The sequence below is a fragment of the Somniosus microcephalus genome, chromosome 19 (assembly GCF_052327205.1).
Source record: "Somniosus microcephalus isolate GS21.2 chromosome 19, FLI_Smic_1.0, whole genome shotgun sequence".
Taxonomy (NCBI): Eukaryota; Metazoa; Chordata; class Chondrichthyes; order Squaliformes; family Somniosidae; genus Somniosus; species Somniosus microcephalus.
This window is the reverse complement of record NC_141005.1, coordinates 34,317,321-34,337,024: the sequence shown is the minus strand read 5'-3', so window position 1 is coordinate 34,337,024 and position 19,704 is coordinate 34,317,321. Positions and strand designations below refer to the sequence as shown.

The following is a 19,704-nucleotide window of genomic DNA, read 5'->3' as shown; positions in this document are numbered from 1 at the left end:
CACGAGTGAATGGCAAAGTAAAAGAATGCTTTATTGCAGAGCTCTGGGAGAAGCAGCTATACACCCGGTGTGCAATCGCCACACTTCTCATTTTACACACACAAAGCCCCTGCCTATATACAGGGGTCAAAACAAATTACCTCATATTACTAATCACCGCGATACCCCGTGACATCTATAATGGTTACCTATTTTAAGCAAGCGATGGACCCTAGGTCTAAAACCTTTTTCGGGACCTTTAACCGCAGACAGGAGAAGCAGAAGTCCAACCTATTTTCCGTCGCAAGGTGACCACAATCGTTCAATAACAAAACTGCAGCTGGCATTATCTCATCCCAGCCTACGTGCGAGTTCAGGGGGCCCCTTTGTCAACCAGTTTAATGTCAAGTATCCCGACAGTCTTTGCAAAGTCCTTAGTACTGAAATTCTCCTTAACAATCCCTCCTTTTGGTCCTGGATCACGATCTTCTTGGTCCAGCTGACCATCAATCTTCTTTCTTCACAGTGTTGTTCCTACAACCACTGACTCATCCGAGGGAAGGCAGTTGGTTCAGGTTGGTCCTCCTTGTCCTTTTCCATAAGCGATAGTTCATCCGCCTGAATCACACTGACTGGCATTACCGGTGTCATTGCCATTTTGCAACAAGCTCTCACTATAGTTAGCAGACAGCATATTGCAACACATATCGCAACGATGATAGCCAATGCATGCGTTATCCAGGAACCCCATCCTGTTAGTCCTAGCCACTCCAACCATCCTTCTCCCGGATTGGTATGGACTCTCTTCACTTCATCCTTCATGTGGTTTACTAAGTTTGTGATATTTTCCGCACTATCAGGGATATAAGTACAGCACTCACTTCCTATCAAGACACAGGTTCCTCCTTGTGCCGCAAGGAGGTAATCTAAGGCCATTCGATTTTGGAGGGCTACTGTTCTAATGGCTACCATTTCGGTACTCATTTCTGTTAAAGCTTCCCCAGTAACATTGGCAACTACCTCTATTAGCCTTGCCAACCTCCTTGTTTCATCCATTAAGTTCATTATTCCATAGGGAGGGTTTATTACACCAAAAAATCTCTGATAAGCTCCTAGCTCTCTTTTAATCCGGTGTTTCTTAAATTCGTGGTGTTTCCCAATCTACTGGTATTTGTTAGTACCAGATAAGGGGGGTTTACACTGGTATTATAGGATGTATAATACCATCCCTCAAACTCGGTCATTTCATAACCCGCCGTCCTGAGGGCGGAACAATTCATTCCAGTAAAAGGGTTCCGTCAGATTGCACCCCTGGTGGCAGTACGGTTTCCGACTGCCTCCTCACACGGTACGTTAGTTTGGTTCTGGTGGTGCATCCATATCAGCATTTGAGTAACATTAAAGGCCACCGGACGAAGGGGTATTCCACCCCTGCTATGTATCGGGATGTGGATACAGACCCAACAGCTGGACTGCTCCCTTTTCTTAGCATACTCGTAGGACATATAAACAAAGGTATTTACGTGTAAATTACGCTTACACCGCGGTCTGCCCCGGGTTACCGTAACAATGCATATTATCGCAACTAAACATATTACGGTCTTCATTTTCAATTTTAAGTAAGGACTGCCTGTCTGAAACTGGCTTATGGTTTCTCTGGCCCTCCCGATAACACTCTTGTAACAACGCGTTAAGATAAAAGCACACAAGCACAACCGATGCAATAAGCCACAAAATAAATGCCCACACAGGCAAACAGATCAAAGTATCAGGCATTAATCAGCTGATGTTGACCTGGAAAATAATACAAGGGTGTATTATTAGTAACTTCTATGCACACCCCTTCTGAGGTAGATTAAGGCTTAAAACTTAAAATGGGTGTTGGATGTCAGCAGGTCAGAACGATCCAAACATCATAACAGATCTCGCATAATCGCAGTCACCTTTCCAAGGCCGAGTACGAGTTCTGTAACCCCGAAGCGTAATCCTTATGCCTTAACCAAACAGTATCAATTCTCAATCTGCGTTGTACGCCCCTACAGATTGAGTCCTTAACACAATACCTTAACAACTTTAATCTTAATTTTATGCTGGTTACATTCATTTAGTCAGTCTTTTCTTTCGTGGTTTCACTCTCCCCGGTAGTCTCCGTCTCAGGAGGCTCCAGGGATGACTTTGGCTCATATATCTTTAGCTGTGTCCAATGTTTCCACACTCCCTTTCCCCGTATGTCTAGACAGGCGCAAGTATCTCCGCTAATAATAACTTCGTAAGGCCCATTCCATTTGGGAGCAAAGCCTGATTTGGTTGGAGTTCCTGCTGTAGGGACTTCTGGTAACGGGAAGGGGAATTCCTTCTCGTCCTGCTCCCTCTGGCGGTACCTTACCTGCGTCCGCATTTCTTTTAGTTGTTTACTCATTTCTTGGACATATCGCCGTAGCTTGTCCTTTAAGGGGCCTACATCCACCCCTCCCGTAATTATGCCTTCTGGCAATTGCATTGCTCGTCCTGTCATAAGTTCATACGGGGCAAGGCCTGTGGTACGATTACAGGTGGCTCGTAATTTCATCAGAATGATAGGTAACACTTCCACCCATGTTTTTCCCGATTCCTGCATGGCCTTAGCCAGCGCATTTTTTAGTGTTCGGTTCATTCTTTCTACCATCCCCGAGCTCTGGGGATGGTAGGGTATATGAAACTTTTGCTTAATTCCCATTAACTGGCACATATGTTTGACCACACCTCCTGTGAAGTGGGTCCCTTGATCCGAATCTATCTGGAGCGGCATTCCCCAACGTGGGATTACCTCCTCCGCCAAGATTCGAGCGACTGTAGTGGCCGTACAATTTCTGGTGGGAAAGGCCTCCACCCATCTTGTGAATTGATCAATGATTACCAAGCAATACGTCTTACCCTTTGACATGGGTAGGGGCCCCGTAAAATCAATTTGCAAGTGCTCCCATGGCCCTCGGGGCCTGGGTTGGTGTCCTAATCTAATCTTAACCGGTCTTCCTGGGTTATGCTGAGCGCACACGATGCATCGTTGACAATACTTAGCAATGTCCCGCCCCATACCCTTCCACCACCACTCCTTACCTAAAGTCTGTTGCATCGCCTCCTTTCCAGAGTGGCTTAATCCATGGTGTATTTCGAGTAGGGTATTCTGTATACACTCGGGGGCCATTACCTTATTATTTATTCGCCATACTCCGTCTGCTGTTGGTCTGGCTCCTTGTTCTTTCCATCTTTGCCTTTCACTAGGTAATATATCCTCGTGTAGCTCAGCGATACTAATTTCATTTCCTGGGCTATCTACACTGGCTACAGGTTCCTCGGGTTCCCATCCTAAGGCTAACTCCGCGGATTGTTTCGCTATCTGCTTTCCTTCCTTCCGTTCTAGGTTTGCTTCTTTCCGTTCCAAGATCAGGGCTGCCTGAGCTGCCCTGTCAGCTGCCTGGTTGCCCATATAACCCGTCCATTCTGGACTGTCTCTGGCTGGTTCTTTTTGGTGTGCTTTAATCTTTATTACTGCGACCTGTTTAGGCTTATTACTCGCTTCCAGGAGGGCTTCGATTCTTTCCTGATGTCTTATGGGGGTTCCTCCGGTAGTTACAAATCCCCGTCTGCCCCATGCAGTCATGTAGTCATGGACTACACCGAACGCATATCGGCTATCTGTATATATATTTACAATTTTATTCTCGGACTCTTCTAGTGCTACTGTCAGAGCCACTAGTTCTGCTACTTGGGCTGACAAGCCTCCTTCAAGTCTCCCCGATCGTACAGTTCTCATCTGACTATTTACTACAGCCCAGCCCGTACGAGGCTGTCCGTCTATATATTTTCGGGACCCGTCCACGTACAGGGTCTCTTCAGCCCCTGGTAACGGAGTGTCTTTTATCTTGTCTCCCTCTAAGTCAGCATCTACATCTCCACAATCATGGGAAATACCCGACCCCAATACTCCTTCAGCCGGGTTTTCCCTTGCGTCTCTGACTATTGTTACTGCTTTACTGGGAGGGAGGAGAACAGCCTCCCATTTCGCTCGTCTCAAGTGTGAGACTGATCGCAATTTTCTGGTATTTAACATTTCTACCAAAGTATGCTTTGTGTGGAGAATAATATCTCCTGTCATTACAACGGGCTCGCTAATTTTTACGGCCCAAGCTGCACAATCTAGAGCGGCTATGCAGCGCGAGAGTCCCGATACTACTGGTCCTTCTGCAGTGGAATAGTATGCTACGGGTCTACGTTTATCTCCATGCTCCTGGGTGACTACGGCCGAATAAAATCCTTCCTCATTATCGCAGTGTATGTGGAAGGGTTTGTTCATATCTGGGAGTCCTAGTCCTGGGGCTGATATCAGATCTCGTTTAAGTTGGGTATAAGCTTGTTCCTGCTCAGGACCCCATTCGATGGGGTCCAGGGCAGGCTTACCCCCTCTTACCAATCGCTGTATGGGTTCCGCTGTTTTTGCGAACCCCGGGATGAAGTTTCGGCTGTAATTAAAAAGCCCCAGTACTTTCCTTACTCCTCTTACTGTTACCGGTCTAGGCATGGTTTGTATTGCCCCTTTTCTATCTGCGGGCATCTCCTTTACCCCTTGTGAGATAAGGTGTCCTAAATATAAGACCTGGGTTTTGCCTATTTGTGCCTTTTTGGGGCTGACCTTCAGTCCTGCCTCCCCGAAGGTCTTTAGGACTGCACCGAGTGCAGTCTTATGTCCCTCTTTTGTTGTGGACGCTATGAGTATATCGTCCACATACTGGAGGGTGGTACTCCCAAGTGGGAGTTCCACTTTTTGGAGAATGTCACACATGACCTGGTGAAAGATCGCTGGACTGTTATGGAACCCTTGGGGAAGTCGGGTCCATGTATATTGCTTGTCGCCTACTGTGAAGGCAAACTTTTCTTGAGACCCCGGGTCTAATGGCAGAGCCCAGAACCCGTTAGCTATGTCTAGCACGGTAAAGATCTTATGCCCCGGTCTAACCCATTTAATATCGTGGAGGGGCTAGCAACTATGGGGTGTAACTTTGGGGTTACCTTATTTAGGGCGGTGTAATCTATTGTAAGCCTGAAGCTTCCGTCAGGTTTTCCCACTGGCCAGGTCGGGGAGTTAGTGGTGCTGGTTGTTTCCCTTAGAATACCTCGCTCCACTAACCCTTTTACTATCTCTATTACTGCTTTACGGGCTTCTGGCTTTATGGGGTACTGACGATGGGGTTTATGCTCTGGTCCGGGCACTATGATAGGGTCCATGTTGACCCTACCAGTGTCCAGCTTGTTCGCCGCCCAGGTGCCCTCCACAGAGTTACAAATGTCTTCATATTCTGGTAGAGGTGGGTTGGACCACGTATTTATTGCTGCTACTCCTAACGTTGTCGTGTGGCCCGTTAAGCACCCCACATCTTGGGTCTTTCCACTTACATCTGGCCAGGTTAACTTACCCTTTCCACAATCTACAAGTACCTGGTACTCTCTTAACAGGTCATTACCCATTATAGTCCCTTCATTATTTTTACATACATAAAAGCTCATGGGGATATAACGCCCATTTATTTCTACTACTTGCGGGATGCTGCGGAAGGCTGTGACACCTTCACCGCCCACCCCAGTAATTACCGCACTTTTCTTTGTTACAGGGAGGGGGAGGTTGGTTATAGATATTGCTGCTCCTGTGTCCACTAACATCTCACATGGTCGGCCCCCTATTAGTGCAGACACATATATTCGCCCCCCCTTTTTTCTTCCTCCCTGTATGGGGGCCACCGAATATCATTCTTGTTGCCATTTGAGATAACTTTGCCATTTCTTAAAATCCTCATACTGAGCAGTTGGGACGGTCATCTCAGCATCCTTTAGGCTTCCTGTCTCCTTTAGCCTTTGATAACATGTGAGTGCCAAGTGCCCCTTTTTCCCACAATAACTACACTCCTTCAACGGTTTTGGTTGCTTACAGTCTCTAATAAAGTGTCCTACCTTACCACAATTGTGGCAAGCGCCTTTCGGTTTTGTCCCTGACCCGACATTGTCGGATTGGACTGCACTTACTCTCTCCTTCTTCACTTGCACCTCTTCCTTCTCCCTAGTCTGTAATCCGTCAACGCCACATGCCCATTCAACTATCTCATCATATACTCTGGTAGTCAGTACTCCTAGTTTTAGGATTGCCTGATGGGGGGGGGGGACAGCCCATCTTTAAATGCCTGGATAAAGGCTGGGTCTGTTCTCACCGCGTTTGGCTGTCCAGAGGATTCTCCGTAGACGGCGAACAATCGTTCCCCGTATTCTGAAGAGCCCTCTCCTTTCTTTTGTTTACACGACGTTATTTTATTCCAATTTGTGGGGGCCTCTCCTAACACCCCTTGTACTGCTATTTTGTATAACTGGAAGGCGGGAGTCATTTCTTCCTTATTCATTTTTAGTGGGCATTGATTCACCCATCTTCCGTTGCGGTAGTCTGTGTTGGCATTGCCAGCGCCTTGGTTTTCAGGCACCAACCGCCATCTGTCCACGGGGCATGCTGCCTGCACTAATTGGTGTACGTCCCTAAGGTGGAGGGAATGACCCTGCCAAGCTGAATCCAGCTCCGCCCAAAATTTAGTGTTAGAACTCCGGGTCTGTAGTTTTCCCAGACGGCTCATAACGGCTTCCTTTTCACCTGGGGTAAATGCTTTCCAATCTGCTCTTCCCCTATTAGCAACCACTAGGTCATTCAGTGGGTCTTGCCTTGTCACCGGTGCTACATTATAAACTGGGGGTGCGCTGGGATTGGTATATGGGGGCAGAGCTTCTTCTCTCCCTGTCTCTCCCCAGGTTTGTCGGTTATATTCTCTCAGCCATTGTTGTTGTCCTTCATTAACTCCTTTGAGGACTTCTATTTGCTTTTTACATCCCTCACACTCTGTTCGGAGGTTATCTATCTGAAGTTGTTTTCCCTTAAGACTCACCGCTGCCTTTTCTGCCTGTTCTATCAATCCTGCCAATTGATGAACCAACAGTACTCCTGCTTTTTTAGTTCTTCCCTTTTTCTGTGTGTCCCACCATGACCGCTGTTGGTCCAAACCTTTGGATACGTCCCACCCGTCTTCCTGCATTCTTTCAATAAGGGTACATCTATCCGTCATAAAAGTATCGATGAGGGAGCCCGGGGGCCCCCGCTTCAGATCCTTACTCGACATTATGTCCCTTGGTCACTATCTTCGGCCCCCCGATTCTGAGAACACAAATACCTTTCTCTCGGGGTCCGTCACGTGTAGGTAAAGGTTGGTCCGGCTCCTTTACCTCTCCTCTCTTCCAGTTCTCCTCCTAGGCTATACCTGGTTTCCCTGGAATCTCCAGTTCTCCTCCCAGGCTATACCTAGTTTCCCTGGAATTACAAGAAATAATGCAGTCTTACGGTTGTTAGTATCCTAGCACAATTTTACATATGCCATCTCACCTCTCTTTTGTTCTTTTAGATCACTCGAGCGTGTGTCCGCTTGATCAGGGCGGCCAGTCACTCGGTGACCCTGCTCGCAGCGCCAATTGTTGTAGCTAATTTGAGGCTACGTGGACCAGGTGATATTCTAGGTCGACACGATCCCAACAGAAGCCTTTGGAGTCAAATAAAACTCTGACCACGAGTGAATGGCAAAGTAAAAGAATGCTTTATTGCAGAGCTCTGGGAGAAGCAGCTATACACCCGGTGTGCAATCGCCACACTTCTCATTTTACACACACAAAGCCCCTGCCTATATACAGGGGTCAAAACAAATTACCTCATATTACTAATCACCGCGATACCCCGTGACATCTATAATGGTTACCTATTTTAAGCAAGCGATGGACCCTAGGTCTAAAACCTTTTTCGGGACCTTTAACCGCAGACAGGAGAAGCAGAAGTCCAACCTATTTTCCGTCGCAAGGTGACCACAATCGTTCAATAACAAAACTGCAGCTGGCATTATCTCATCCCAGCCTACGTGCGAGTTCAGGGGGCCCCTTTGTCAACCAGTTTAATGTCAAGTATCCCGACAGTCTTTGCAAAGTCCTTAGTACTGAAATTCTCCTTAACAGCAGCGTTCCTGGGATCACGTGGGCCATGAGGAGCCAATAGGAGAAGGGAATCTCCCTTCATACACTTGACAGGAAGACCTGTCAAATATATGAATGGCGATCACCCCAAAAACATAGTAAAACTTTAAATACATTTTTTAAATCACATTTTTAAAATGACTTGAAATTACAATAAATTAAGTATTTTAAACAAAAATTTAATAATTAGTTTTTTACGAGGCTAAAAATAAACTTTTTTAAAGTATTTTTAAATGATAAATCAGTGAAAAAAAAATTTTTAAACTTTTTTTCAACTCTTATCCAGGTAAAAGCAGGCCTTACGCCTGCTTTTACCAGGCACAAGAATTGTAAGGGTTTTCTGCGGGTGGAGGGTCTCCAAAAAGCGGAACTATCCGCCCGCAGAGGCCCTTCTCCTGACCATTCTTGACAGATCGGAAATGCCGGTTTTCAGTGCATGCGCTGTGCGTGCCTGAAACCGGCATTTCCGATGTCCCTACGGGTGGGTACACAGTGTGTACCCACCCGTAGGGATCGGAATATCCGAGCCATTATATACAATAACTGTGCAGTACTGAGGGAATATTTCACTGCTAGAGATTCCGTCTTTCGGATGAGACATTAAACTGAGGCCCAACTGCCCTCTTGGGCAGGACTAGACTATAAGGTCCCACAGCCCTATTCGAAAAAGAGCAAGACAGTTCTCCAAGTGTCCTGGTCAACATTTAAACCTCAACCAACATTACTTAAAAAAGCAGGTGTATCTGGTCATTTATCCCATTGCTGTTTATGGGACCTTGCTGTGCGCAAATTGGCTGCCACATTTCCTACATTACAACAGTGACTACATTTCACAAGTACTTCATTGGTTATGAAGTGCTTTGGGGCATTCTGAGATCATGAAAGACATCATAAATGTAAAAAAAAAATCTTTTTTTTCTTGTCAGAGGTTCTTCTGTTTATCTGTTTTTTTTTACATTGATGGTGTATTTTATATTGATACTGCTTCATGCTACAGAACCACTCTGTTTATACTGCAGGTATATAGTACAGGAGGAGCTCTTGGCAATACAGACTAAACTGCGTCCATGTTGGTAAAATCTTCAGTCATGATAAATTTGCACAACAAATGCTTTCATGACTGCTCCAGGGGTTAAAATGCACAGTAAAACCCCACTGGGCTTTGTGAAGAAACCAATCAAGTTTTACAGCCTATAATGTTAACAATAGTGAACTCGGGAGATAAATCATCATCTGTTATAACTTAACGTGGCCGGCGTAAAAGTTTTAAACTTTTTTATTTTGTCTGGTCACTTAATTAAAGAATTATAAGGAAAATAAATCTTTTGATGAGGAAAAACAATATCTAATGGTGCAATTCTCTGAGAGGCTACTGTAGCTAAAGCTTCAAGAACCGAGTGCCTGATGTTCACAGCGATCATTTGTTCTGGGTCTCATTTGACAAAGTGAATTTCGAACACCATCTAAGGAATAAAACCTGCTTGCAGCACAAGCCCTCAGGAACACTAAATTATACTTTGAGCTGGCACTTGTACAGCTGAAGTAGTTAATTCAGGATTAGACTCTGGATAGATCATTACCCAAGTCCTATATTGTTTCATTCCTCAGCGTATTAAACTGCTGCCACTGACCTTCACAATGAGGTGTGTCAATAAATTTTCTGGTGTGTCAATGACTTACTACCTAGCACCAAAAGGCAGGCCCTTAAATCTGTTGCCGTGGCGACATGCTGTTAGTAAAGGTCAGAGAGATTTTGTCCTGGGCTTTTTTGGATTTTTTTTCTTTTCAAAGCACTTTATACTTGGCTTTTGTTTACCAAGCCGAAATGTACTCCTCTTCGGGGACCATTTACAGACCATTTGCATTTCAGAAGTAAGTTACTCTGACCTGCTAGCACTTCCCTGGGGGGCCACTGGAATGAACAGTTAATGCACGTTTATACATGCCTGGTGTTCACATGCTAACTGCCATTTCCATGCTATTTTGTTCAGTAATGAAGCAGACCCAGAAATCATATGGTTCAACATATGTTCTGTGTCTGCAGAAAAGCTAAATGACATGCGTGAACGTTTTTGAATATTCCTCTATGCATTGGAATTCGGGCTGCTTTATTTATAGGAAAAAATGCATTTCTGTGGGATTTGTAACTGTTGACATCTTAATGGCCTCTAAGGGCTCAATTAATATATCGTGTGAGTCACTAAGCCATACGTACCAGTCACTGAGCCATACATACCAGAAAAGTCCTGAGTTAGCTGATAGGCAGTGTTAGTGGCTCTAAAGTTGACCTCCGTGCCCCAAGGTTATGGAGGAGAAAAGAGGCTCGTATTTCTGTTCCTAATCATTACCCAGCGAACCCTGCTTGAAGTCTACCTGTGTGGATGTTGGATCAGGACGGAATCTGGCTTAAGTAGCCTGTTGACATTTACTGCCTGGGCTCACCCAAAACAATGGCCACTTGGCGAGATACCAGAGGGCAATTAATGCTTATGGAATCATACCTCGGTGAGGAGTCAACATCTTAAGGAGAAGAGAACATCAACAACAGCCTGCATTTATATAGTCCCTTTAACATAGAAAGAGGTCCCTAGACACTTCACAGAAGTGTAATCTGACAAAAATTGATGCTGAACCAGTGAAGGAGATATTAGGAAGGGTGAGTAAAAGCTTGGTGAAAGAGACAGTTCTTCAGAATGGTCTTCAAGGTGGAGAGGTTTGGGGGGTGATGTGCCTTCAATAACCACAAAACTAGAAGTTATAGACTTTAGCAAGTTGGCTTTTAATCACTAAGATCAGAGCTAACATCTCAACACACCGACTGGCTCACAGGAATGAGTCATACAGATCCTGAGATCTTTAAGTAAGAGAAGTCAGGGGCGGAGCCAAGACCTGGAACCTTCCAGGTTAGTCAGGAAAGAGGAAGTGAAACTATACACCGTGTGGGGGAGGGTAATATACATGAGTGCAAAACGAATACAGGCAAGACAAACAGATTTCATTACAGGGGGGAATTCCAGAGTTTAGGACTAGATGGCTAAAGACTGCCAATGGTGAGTCAAAAGTAGGTGAGGATCCACGCGGACAGGGGAATGAGATTTCTGGGGGCGTTGTAGAGCTAGAGGAGGTTGGAGATTTTAAAATTTGAGGTATTGGGGCGAACGTGAGCCAATATACATCAGTGAGCATAGGAGTGATGGGTAAGTGGGACTTGGTGTGAGATAGGATACGGCCAGCCAAGTTTTGGATGAACTGAAGTTTATGGAGGATGGGAGATTGGCCAGGAGAGCTTTGTTTTGTGTCAAGTGTTGAGTGTTTTGGCAGCAAATGGAATGAGGCAGCGTGAAAATGGGTGATGTTATGGAGGTGGAAGTAGGAGAATGAGAGGCTATGTGGCCAGATGCTCAGCTGGGGTTAAATAGGACGCTTAGGTTGAAAACAGTCTCATTGAACCTGAGGCAGTGGCTGGGGAAGGGGGGTGGAATTGTTGGCAAGGTTACAGAGTTTGTAGCAGGGGCTGAAGACGATGGCTGCAATCTTCGCAATGTTTAATTGGAGGAAATTGGGTCTCATCACTGGAATTATGAGAGATAATTTGGCCACCTGGCCATTCGATCTGCCATTTTGTAAAGGGCTCTGAGTGAACTGGTAGTCAAGTTTTTTTTTACCCTAAAGATGCCACCTTTGCATGGTGACCCCTCGAGAAGGAAGTCAATTGATGGTAAGGGGGAAGTGGTGAATATGTACAGGAATGTGCACGCATGGTGGACGCCCAGATTATTGATTTTACTGCTGAAATTTACCTTCAGTATACAAATGGTCAGCTTTAATTGGGGGAGGGGGTTGAATAAATCCAGATATTAGTAGTGGATATGAACGGTGTATGAGTAGAAATGTAGGGCACTGTGGAGGTGGTGGAGTTAATTTGTGAGTCTCACTTTTTTTTCTCTTTCTTTCACCTCACCTCTGCCCCACCATACTCCCACTCTAAGGTTTCCCTTTGCATTTCTCTTTGCCTTCCTCCTCCTGGCTGTCTGATCAGTCGCCCCTCAGTTGGCTAACTTGGAAGTGGAGGCAGTGTTCAAACATTAAATTTCCCGCTCTGTGTAATCATCCCATAAGCTGCTTCTGACTCTGCAAGTGAGTGAGGAATTTGGTTTTAATGAATACGCTGATTCTTCCCAGCTTTGCTGCCACATGGCACCAAGACCATTGTAGACCAGGAACAGGAAGTGGGAGGGCAGGGGAGAGTGTAGTGTTGCAATAAAAGCTTGTACAGAAAGCTGAATCCACTGATGTCTGAAAGTAGGGTTGGTGCTGTTTGTTTTTTGACTTGAAATTAGGAGGGGGAGGTCACAGGTCATTTTTCTAGGTGAGTATATGTACACCGATGGGGCTCCCAGAAACAGCTAGCGCGTTGAATCAGTACTTATCATCAACAGCCATAATTCTTTTACACAAACGTGTAGACGTTACAGTTGTCATCTGTGTGTGTCCGGCCTCACAATCATCGCAGTTCTGGGACTGTAGTTTAAAAAAAATTAATTCATGGGATGTGGGCGTCGCTGGCAAGGCCAGCATTTATTGCCCATCCCTAATTGGCCTTGAGAAGGAGAACCGCTGCAGTCCCTGTGGTGAAGGTACTCCCACAGTGCTGTTGGGGAGGGAGTTCCAGGATTTTGGCCCAGAGGCGATGAAGGATCGGCGATATATTTCCAAGTCAGGATGGTGCGTGACTTGGAGGGGAATTTGGAGGTGGTGGTGCTCCCGTGCGCCTGCTGCCCTTGTCCTTCTAGGTGGTAGAGGTCGCGAGCTTGGGAGGTGCTGTTGAAGAAGCCTTGGCGAGTTGCTGCGGTGCATCTTGTTAGCCCAAAATCAGTTGCAGAGCTTAATGTCTCTTTATGATGGCGTTCCTCACAGCACTTCAGAAAGTCAACTACCATAGGAATACAAAGCCTTGAAGAGAAATAAATGTGCAAATCCATCTTGAATAACAAATTCTGCAGCTAGGTGGCACATTAATTTGTGCCTTTCTATAGTTCTCTCATCATGATAAATGGACTACTAAGTGTAAGAAGCTGCGTATGTCTAACCTGAAAAAATAAGAACTGAGGGAAAAAATTGTCTTTTGAAGATCTGTGAATGCTCATTCTGACAAGTTATCAGTTAGCACTTGGGCAATGCCGTACAGCTCTGAGTGAGTGAAATAGCATTGAAACAGTTCTGCTTCACTCATACTTAATACTATGGGGGAAAATTCAGTATCGCCCCATTTGGGGCGCCATTATCGGCCGTGTGCAAAGTTTAGCGCCTGGCGCTAATTATTGCCTCCGACAGCAAACTTGGCTTTTATCGCCCTTGGAGGTGATTGGAGCGCTAAATCAGGCGCTTCACATCTGTCTTAAGGCACAAAGGCCAAGGAGCGAGGCGCTACCTCAGAACGCTGGCGAATCTCATGTGATGTCAGTCAGCAATGGAACATAGACACACTGGCACCGGCCAATTATTAAAGGGGAGTTCTGATGAATGGTCATCGACCTGAAACGTTAACTCTGTTTCTCTCTTCACAGATGCTGCTTGACCTGCTGAGTTTCTCCAGCAATTTCTGTTTTTATCTTAAAGGGGAGGGCTGATCTTGCTCTCCATCCACATCCTGCTCATTGCAGCCTTGAATCTCGGCCTGGAGAGACCTGTACATCAATTCTGCTGGAAAGAACAATGGGGAGACCCAGGGAAAGAGCTCAGAGTGCAGACCCCATAGTCTCTTCTAAATAGATACAAGGAAGGGCAAATCAAAATGAACCTGCAAAGTGCTGCTCAGTACCCAAAACTCCTTCATGCGGTGTTGAATCTCTCCAGAAGTCTCTCTCTCTCTCTCTCTCTCTCTCTCTCTCTCTCAGAATGCGTGGTGCAAAAATGTCACCAACAAAAAAAGGCAGGAAGCGGTCGCCTTTAAATAGCGCTCCCCTAGTCCCTTCCTGACTGCAAAACGCTCCCCTCAACCTGTCGTTGCTAACGGCAGGCGGTAAGGCAGGAGGCGCCACTCAATATCCGGTCCAGGGCGCTACCTGGGTGTTGCGTCCTCGACTGACATCACGATTTGCCGGCGCAGGAGATCATGGCGGTAGTGTTTAGCGCCGCCGCAAAATATCTAGTTAATTTTGCGAGCGGCGCAAACATCACTGCGCCCGGGCGTTAGTTGCTTTGTGCCCCATTAGCGCCCTCTTAAGGCGCTAACGGGAGGCACAAACAACTGAATTTTTCCCACTATATTTCTACTTGGCACACTTTAATTCTTGTCCCAAACCCACATTGCCACTGCACATGCTCAGTCTAGATGTGTAAACTGATGCTGCATGTTTTAGAGGAAACCAGAATATACAGTTTGTTGTCCAAGGTCACGCACATCAACCTCATTAATAGTGGAAGGAAAGAGGTTGGATTCATGCAATAATCTTAAAACTAGAGCAAGGCCATTTAGGAGTGAAGTCAGGAAGCACTTTTTCCACATAAAGGGCAGTGGCAATCTCTTGCGCCAAAAGGCTATAGATGTCGGGTCAATTGAAATGTTCAAAACGGAGAGAGATAGAGTTTTGTTAGGTAAAGGTAGCTAGGGATATGGAGCAACGGCAGTTAAATGGAGTTGAGGTACAGATCAGCCTCCAATGGAATGGTGGAACAGGCTCAAGGGGCTGAATGGCCTAATCCTTTTGAAAGATTTCAGTGGAATCCATGTACCCTTTGACCACACCTTGATGTCACAAATCAGTATGGTGTTAAATTTTCACCCAAAGTGGAGTGAATTCATTGTCAGTAGCACAATCATATAAAATACTCCAAAAAAGGGTTGTGGTGAATTCTACCTCCATTAGAGCGACTGTGCACATATTTTTATAGAAACATAGAAGATAGGAGCAGGAGTAGGCCATTCGGCCCTTCGAGCCTGCTCCGCCATTCAACGAGATCATGGCTGATCATCCAAACCATAGCACCCGGTCCCTACACCGACAGCCATCCCACCCAAGCCCTATCCCCGTAACCCCATAACCCCACATATTTAATCCCCCCTAACACTAAGGGCCAATTTTTATCATGGCCAATCAACCTAACCCGCACATCTTTGGGTGAAAGGGTGAAAATGAAATATTGTCATTTTGCAAAAATCTATTAAACTAGGGCTAAAAAATAATTCCATGTAAAGGGGGACAGGGTTCATGATCGAGAAATCCATGTGTTGAGGTTAAATGAGGAATGATACATCTCAGTGAATTTGAGTTTCATGGAGTCAATAGTATATGGTTTGGAACTTTGGAAGACTGCACATTGAGAATAGATGGGACGTGAGCTTCTACAATCTGTGTACCATTGTTACTGTCTACGTTAAAGGCTGTAAATATATTTTTTTGATAAGTATTGTAATGCTAGCGGTCAAAACATTTTAAAGATGTATCAAAGTGAAAGTATTTAGAGTAAAATACACGCATTCAATTTTTAAATTGGGCTGCAGATCAATTAAATGTCATCTATTTGAAATTAAAAGTTTAGCTATTTTAGAAATGAATATTGGCCCAGATTTTGCACTATCAGCGCTCACCATTATTATGGAGTAAATCGTACAGCAACTTCCAGTTAAACACTGAAATCAGGAAGTTGCTGTCCGAGTAGTCTTGCTCCACCACAAACTTTGCTACACCAGTGCCTCGCCAAGAGACTCGGCATTAAAACACAAGGAGGGTGTGAAGTTGTGGTATTTACCCACTAAACACGCCAGAAAAAGTTAGGGCTTGTCCATTGAAGTGTAAGTGAATTTTTAGCAGCGTGCTCAACAATGCTTCCTCTTATTTCTTTTTTGGGTGCGTGGTCCCTTTAAGGGGCTGCACGGCCCACTCTCAGTTCAAAACTTAACATTGAAAAAGCTGATCCCAAGCTGTGCAGGACTGGCAGAGATAGGTAACGTTGGTGATAAGTCTTAATTACTACCAAACAGCCTAACTGGCACTGAAAATTTACTTTTTACAAGTGTGGAGTCTCATTCCTTCAGATTTTAATTATTGTTGGGTGATTTAGAAAAAAATTAAATAGTTTTTTTTTTACTCTTTCTTTCTGTCTCTCTTATCTCTAGTAATCCCATCTTTCTTTCCCTCTTTATCTCGCTTTCTGTACATGATTTTACACTGAATTAACTTGCACTTCCTGGTTTAGACTCTGCGTGGCTCAGTAAGGATTCTTCAATCTGATTGGTTGAAGAGACACGTTGTTGCTTGTCCTGCTCTCTCAGGTCCCGGATCCCCTGTACAGGGCGACGCACTGTTTCGGACTCCCAGATTCGGTGGACAGCAGTAAGCTTAATGAACGGCGAGTGCCGTTTGTTCGCCACTGACTGCAAAATCCGAGCCAATATCTGATATGCGTGAGATGCACACAATGTCTACAGAATTTGGATTCTAACTTGTTGATCATGAAAAAAGCATTCACCATTATATAACCATGTTTTTGATCTAAAACTCTAATTAAAGTGTTCGGGTCTGGGTCATAAAGACCTAGATTTTTCTCTGAATGGCATTGGAATTACTGCCAGTAATAAATCTGCCTAGTTTACGTATAGACTATTTTCTACTACTGAGAGCAATGGGCAGATGGAAAATTCAAATAGCTGGAGGCAGTAAGAAGAAAACAGTAAGTCAAGCTGAGCAGTTAAGTCAGTGATTCTCAAACTTTTATTGGCTTGAGCCTATTATAAAATTCTCCAAGCCTGTTGCATCCTATTAACTGTGGATGTAGATGCTGCATAATTTCTACTTACTGTTTTGTCCTGATATGAGCTTAAAATACCAGCCCTTCTACTATCAGACAGCAGGTTAAGCATTTTTCAATATTCAAATAGTTATAACTATTTTGTAGGCTAGTCACAATGCTCATTACCTTGCAATTGTGCAAAATAAACTTAAAAATAAGAAATAAATAACAAACTTGCATTTCGAGAGCGCCTTTCGCATTCTAAGAACATCTCAAAGTGCTTCACAGCCAATGAAAGAATGTTTTGAGGTAAAGTCTCTATTGTTATGTAGACAAACATGGCAGCCAATTTAAGCACAGCAAGGTCCCAAAGACAGCAGTGAGATAAATAACTAATGAATCTGTTTTTGGTAGTGTTGGTTGAGGGATGAACGATGGCTAGGACACCCCTGCTCTTCTATGAAAAGTGCCATGAAATCTTTTGCGTCCACCTGAACAGATCGACGGGGTCTTGGTTTAATGTCTCATCCAAAAGACAGCACTCCTGACAATGCAGCGCTCCCCTTACTGCACTGGAGTGTCGGCCTAGATTATGTGCTGATGTACCGCAGTGGGGATTGAACCCGCGATGTTCTGTCAACGATGAGAGCGCAATTACTGAGGCAAGCTAACAATCCATGTGTAAAGAAAACATTAAACCTGTTACCAAATACAGTAACTCTTTGAAATATGCACAAATTCACTTTTTTTTTAATTTACATGGGGCGGGGGAGAGAGTGGGAGATACTGTAGTAGACTAACCCAGTGTCGCAAAAAACTATATTAATGTAAAGACTCTGAACCGCATCATGATGAATTAGAACTTTAGTAACGATTGCCCATTGCATCTCTGGGGAGAGGCTTCATGCAACTTTTTAAAGGCACCCATCATTAATGGGAGTCTATCTGCCCTCCTTTCCAGGATTGCCTTACATTAATTTCTGCATTTCATTGGTTAACAAGTAAGTGAGGTGGTCAGAATTGCAGCAGAAGTTGCTGATTTCTGTATTTACAGCCCCCCCCCCCCCCCCGCCCCGCCAGCTCTGCCTTTGCTGTTTGTGCAGCACAGTAAAGTGCGATCAGGTTCTGTTTGAACCTGTTGCCAGGGGTGTTGGCAGCAAGTTGAAATCGAAGCTGATCGTACCTTACATACTTCCTCCAAACGCTGTCCCCGCTTTCTGTGCAGTATGCTGACGCACAGACTCCAGGGGCGAGAGGATCTTTTCTCATTTCATGATACCTTAAGTTCATTAAAGCTTGTGCTGTATTATATTTATGGTGGCTAACATGCGGACTTCTGAAAACTTGGCCTAAAGGATCCTAATGCGGGGAAAAATGCCAATTTGAAGTCTATATAATATTTACATCAAGTGCAATGCAAAGTCGACACCTACGCAGTTTGCTATAGTCTTTTTTAACCTAAGCATATGAGCTTTTGCAAGTGGAAAACATGACATTTGTTTGCATTCATAGAGTTCCAGACCATTTAGCATTTCCCATAACCTTTGTTCAGGTTGATCTGAACATATCTGCTAACTATTTTCTATTGCATTCAAAGTATTTCTTTATGATTTCTGCTTCGTTTATTATAAAAGGATTTCAATAGCTAGTAGTCACTGAACTCTAAATTGAAGGAAAATTGCCGTTCAAATTTCGACATTATCTAAACTTTTTTTCCATCTTGGTGCTGTTGGATTATTTTTTAGGTTTAAACATCTGGAAACGACAAAGGCCCTTTCTGTAAGCAGTGGTTTTCAAGAAAGGCCAAACAATTTTCCCCACAAGAGTCGGGGATTATTGCCCCTGCTCAGCTGGGTTGTGTGGTTTCCTGGGATCAAGCTACTCCGCCATGGCTCCCAGGCCTGGCGAAAGCCACGATCATGCTGTTTAATGTGAACCCTTTCCATGGCACATTCCCTCAGTAACATCAATGGAGCAGCCTAGTAGCAAGGGAGACTGAATTTGACAGTCACCATGCCATTGAGAAACTTGACAGTTTTACCAAAAATGTCAAAAAGATCCGCTGGCACTATTATTTTCCTCATTAAATTTGAACCGAACGTACTCTTTCCCCAAATCCTTTTTATACTGAATGTTATTATAAAAAAATGTATGTGAATGTAACTACAGCTGCACGTAAGGGAAACTTGGGAACGATTTCATTAAAATTTCTAAGCAGAAGTCTGATTATTAAGAATAATGACTGGGCGCTGTTGAATAAACTGTAGTTGTAGACGTGATCTCGGAAATTAGACCACCAGTTCCAAGCAATAAGAATAGTGGTGCCTGCAAGCTATTAAGCTATTCCGAACTCAAATGAACTGCATGTGCTCAAAGACCAACATTGATGTTCGCATCCAGAAACGCTTTAGGGTCACCAGCTATGAGAGGAACATTCTCTGCTCTCAAAGATTTTTAAAATGTTTATCATTTTGCTGGCTTATACTAATACCTACACACTGTTATCATCTAAGTGTGAGCCCATAGTGCCCATTTTAATTGCTTTCTTATTTGCTCTCTCTTGTGTCTCCTTGTGTTCTTATTACTATGTAATACAGACACTCTTAACTCATTTAGTTTACGGCTTTCACTCAGTTGTATTCTTGCTTTTAATGATGTTGCTGCCGCACGGTGTGGAGTGATACAAGATGTCCGACCTTGCACTGCGCACTGCCTTTCACAGTGTGCCACATAGCAATATAAATACACTAACCAAAGTAGTTCCATATAACGATGTAAAAAGTAGTTCCATTTAACGATGTAATAATATAACGATGTAACACTCTCGTGCTCCTACGAGGTGATTCCCCCCATTGGCTTCAGCATGGGAGGCAGAAGGCTGCTGTGGCTCAGATAAGGGCTCGTGAGCTGTCT

The 19,704-nt window shown here is 44.4% G+C and overlaps 2 protein-coding genes across 14 annotated transcripts in view; one reads left to right on the top strand and one right to left on the bottom strand.

Annotated features, from left to right (window-relative positions):
- emid1 (EMI domain containing 1) overlaps positions 1 to 19,704 on the top strand; it is a 418,946-nt gene that overhangs the window by 52,319 nt on the left and 346,923 nt on the right. The gene's annotated exons all lie outside the window — the stretch shown is intronic.
- LOC147104303 (protein NYNRIN-like) lies at positions 7 to 4,798 on the bottom strand. Its single transcript, XM_085961502.1, has 2 exons — positions 3,076 to 4,798; positions 7 to 1,773 (listed from the first exon to the last, which is right to left on the bottom strand). The coding sequence occupies exons 1-2, from the start codon at positions 4,796 to 4,798 to the stop codon at positions 1,748 to 1,750; spliced, it is 1,749 nt and encodes a 582-aa protein (XP_085817628.1). The 3' UTR covers positions 7 to 1,747.

What these genes read in the sequence shown, in the direction of transcription:
- LOC147104303 (XM_085961502.1), bottom strand. Translation starts at nt 4,798, where the DNA reads ATGTGTGACATTCTCCAAAAAGTGGAACTCCCACTTGGGAGTACCACC. An exon ending in GGCGATGCAACAGACTTTAG is followed by an intron (nt 1,774 to 3,075) that starts GTAAGGAGTGGT and finishes ATTATTTTCCAG; the next exon opens with GTCAACATCAGCTGATTAAT.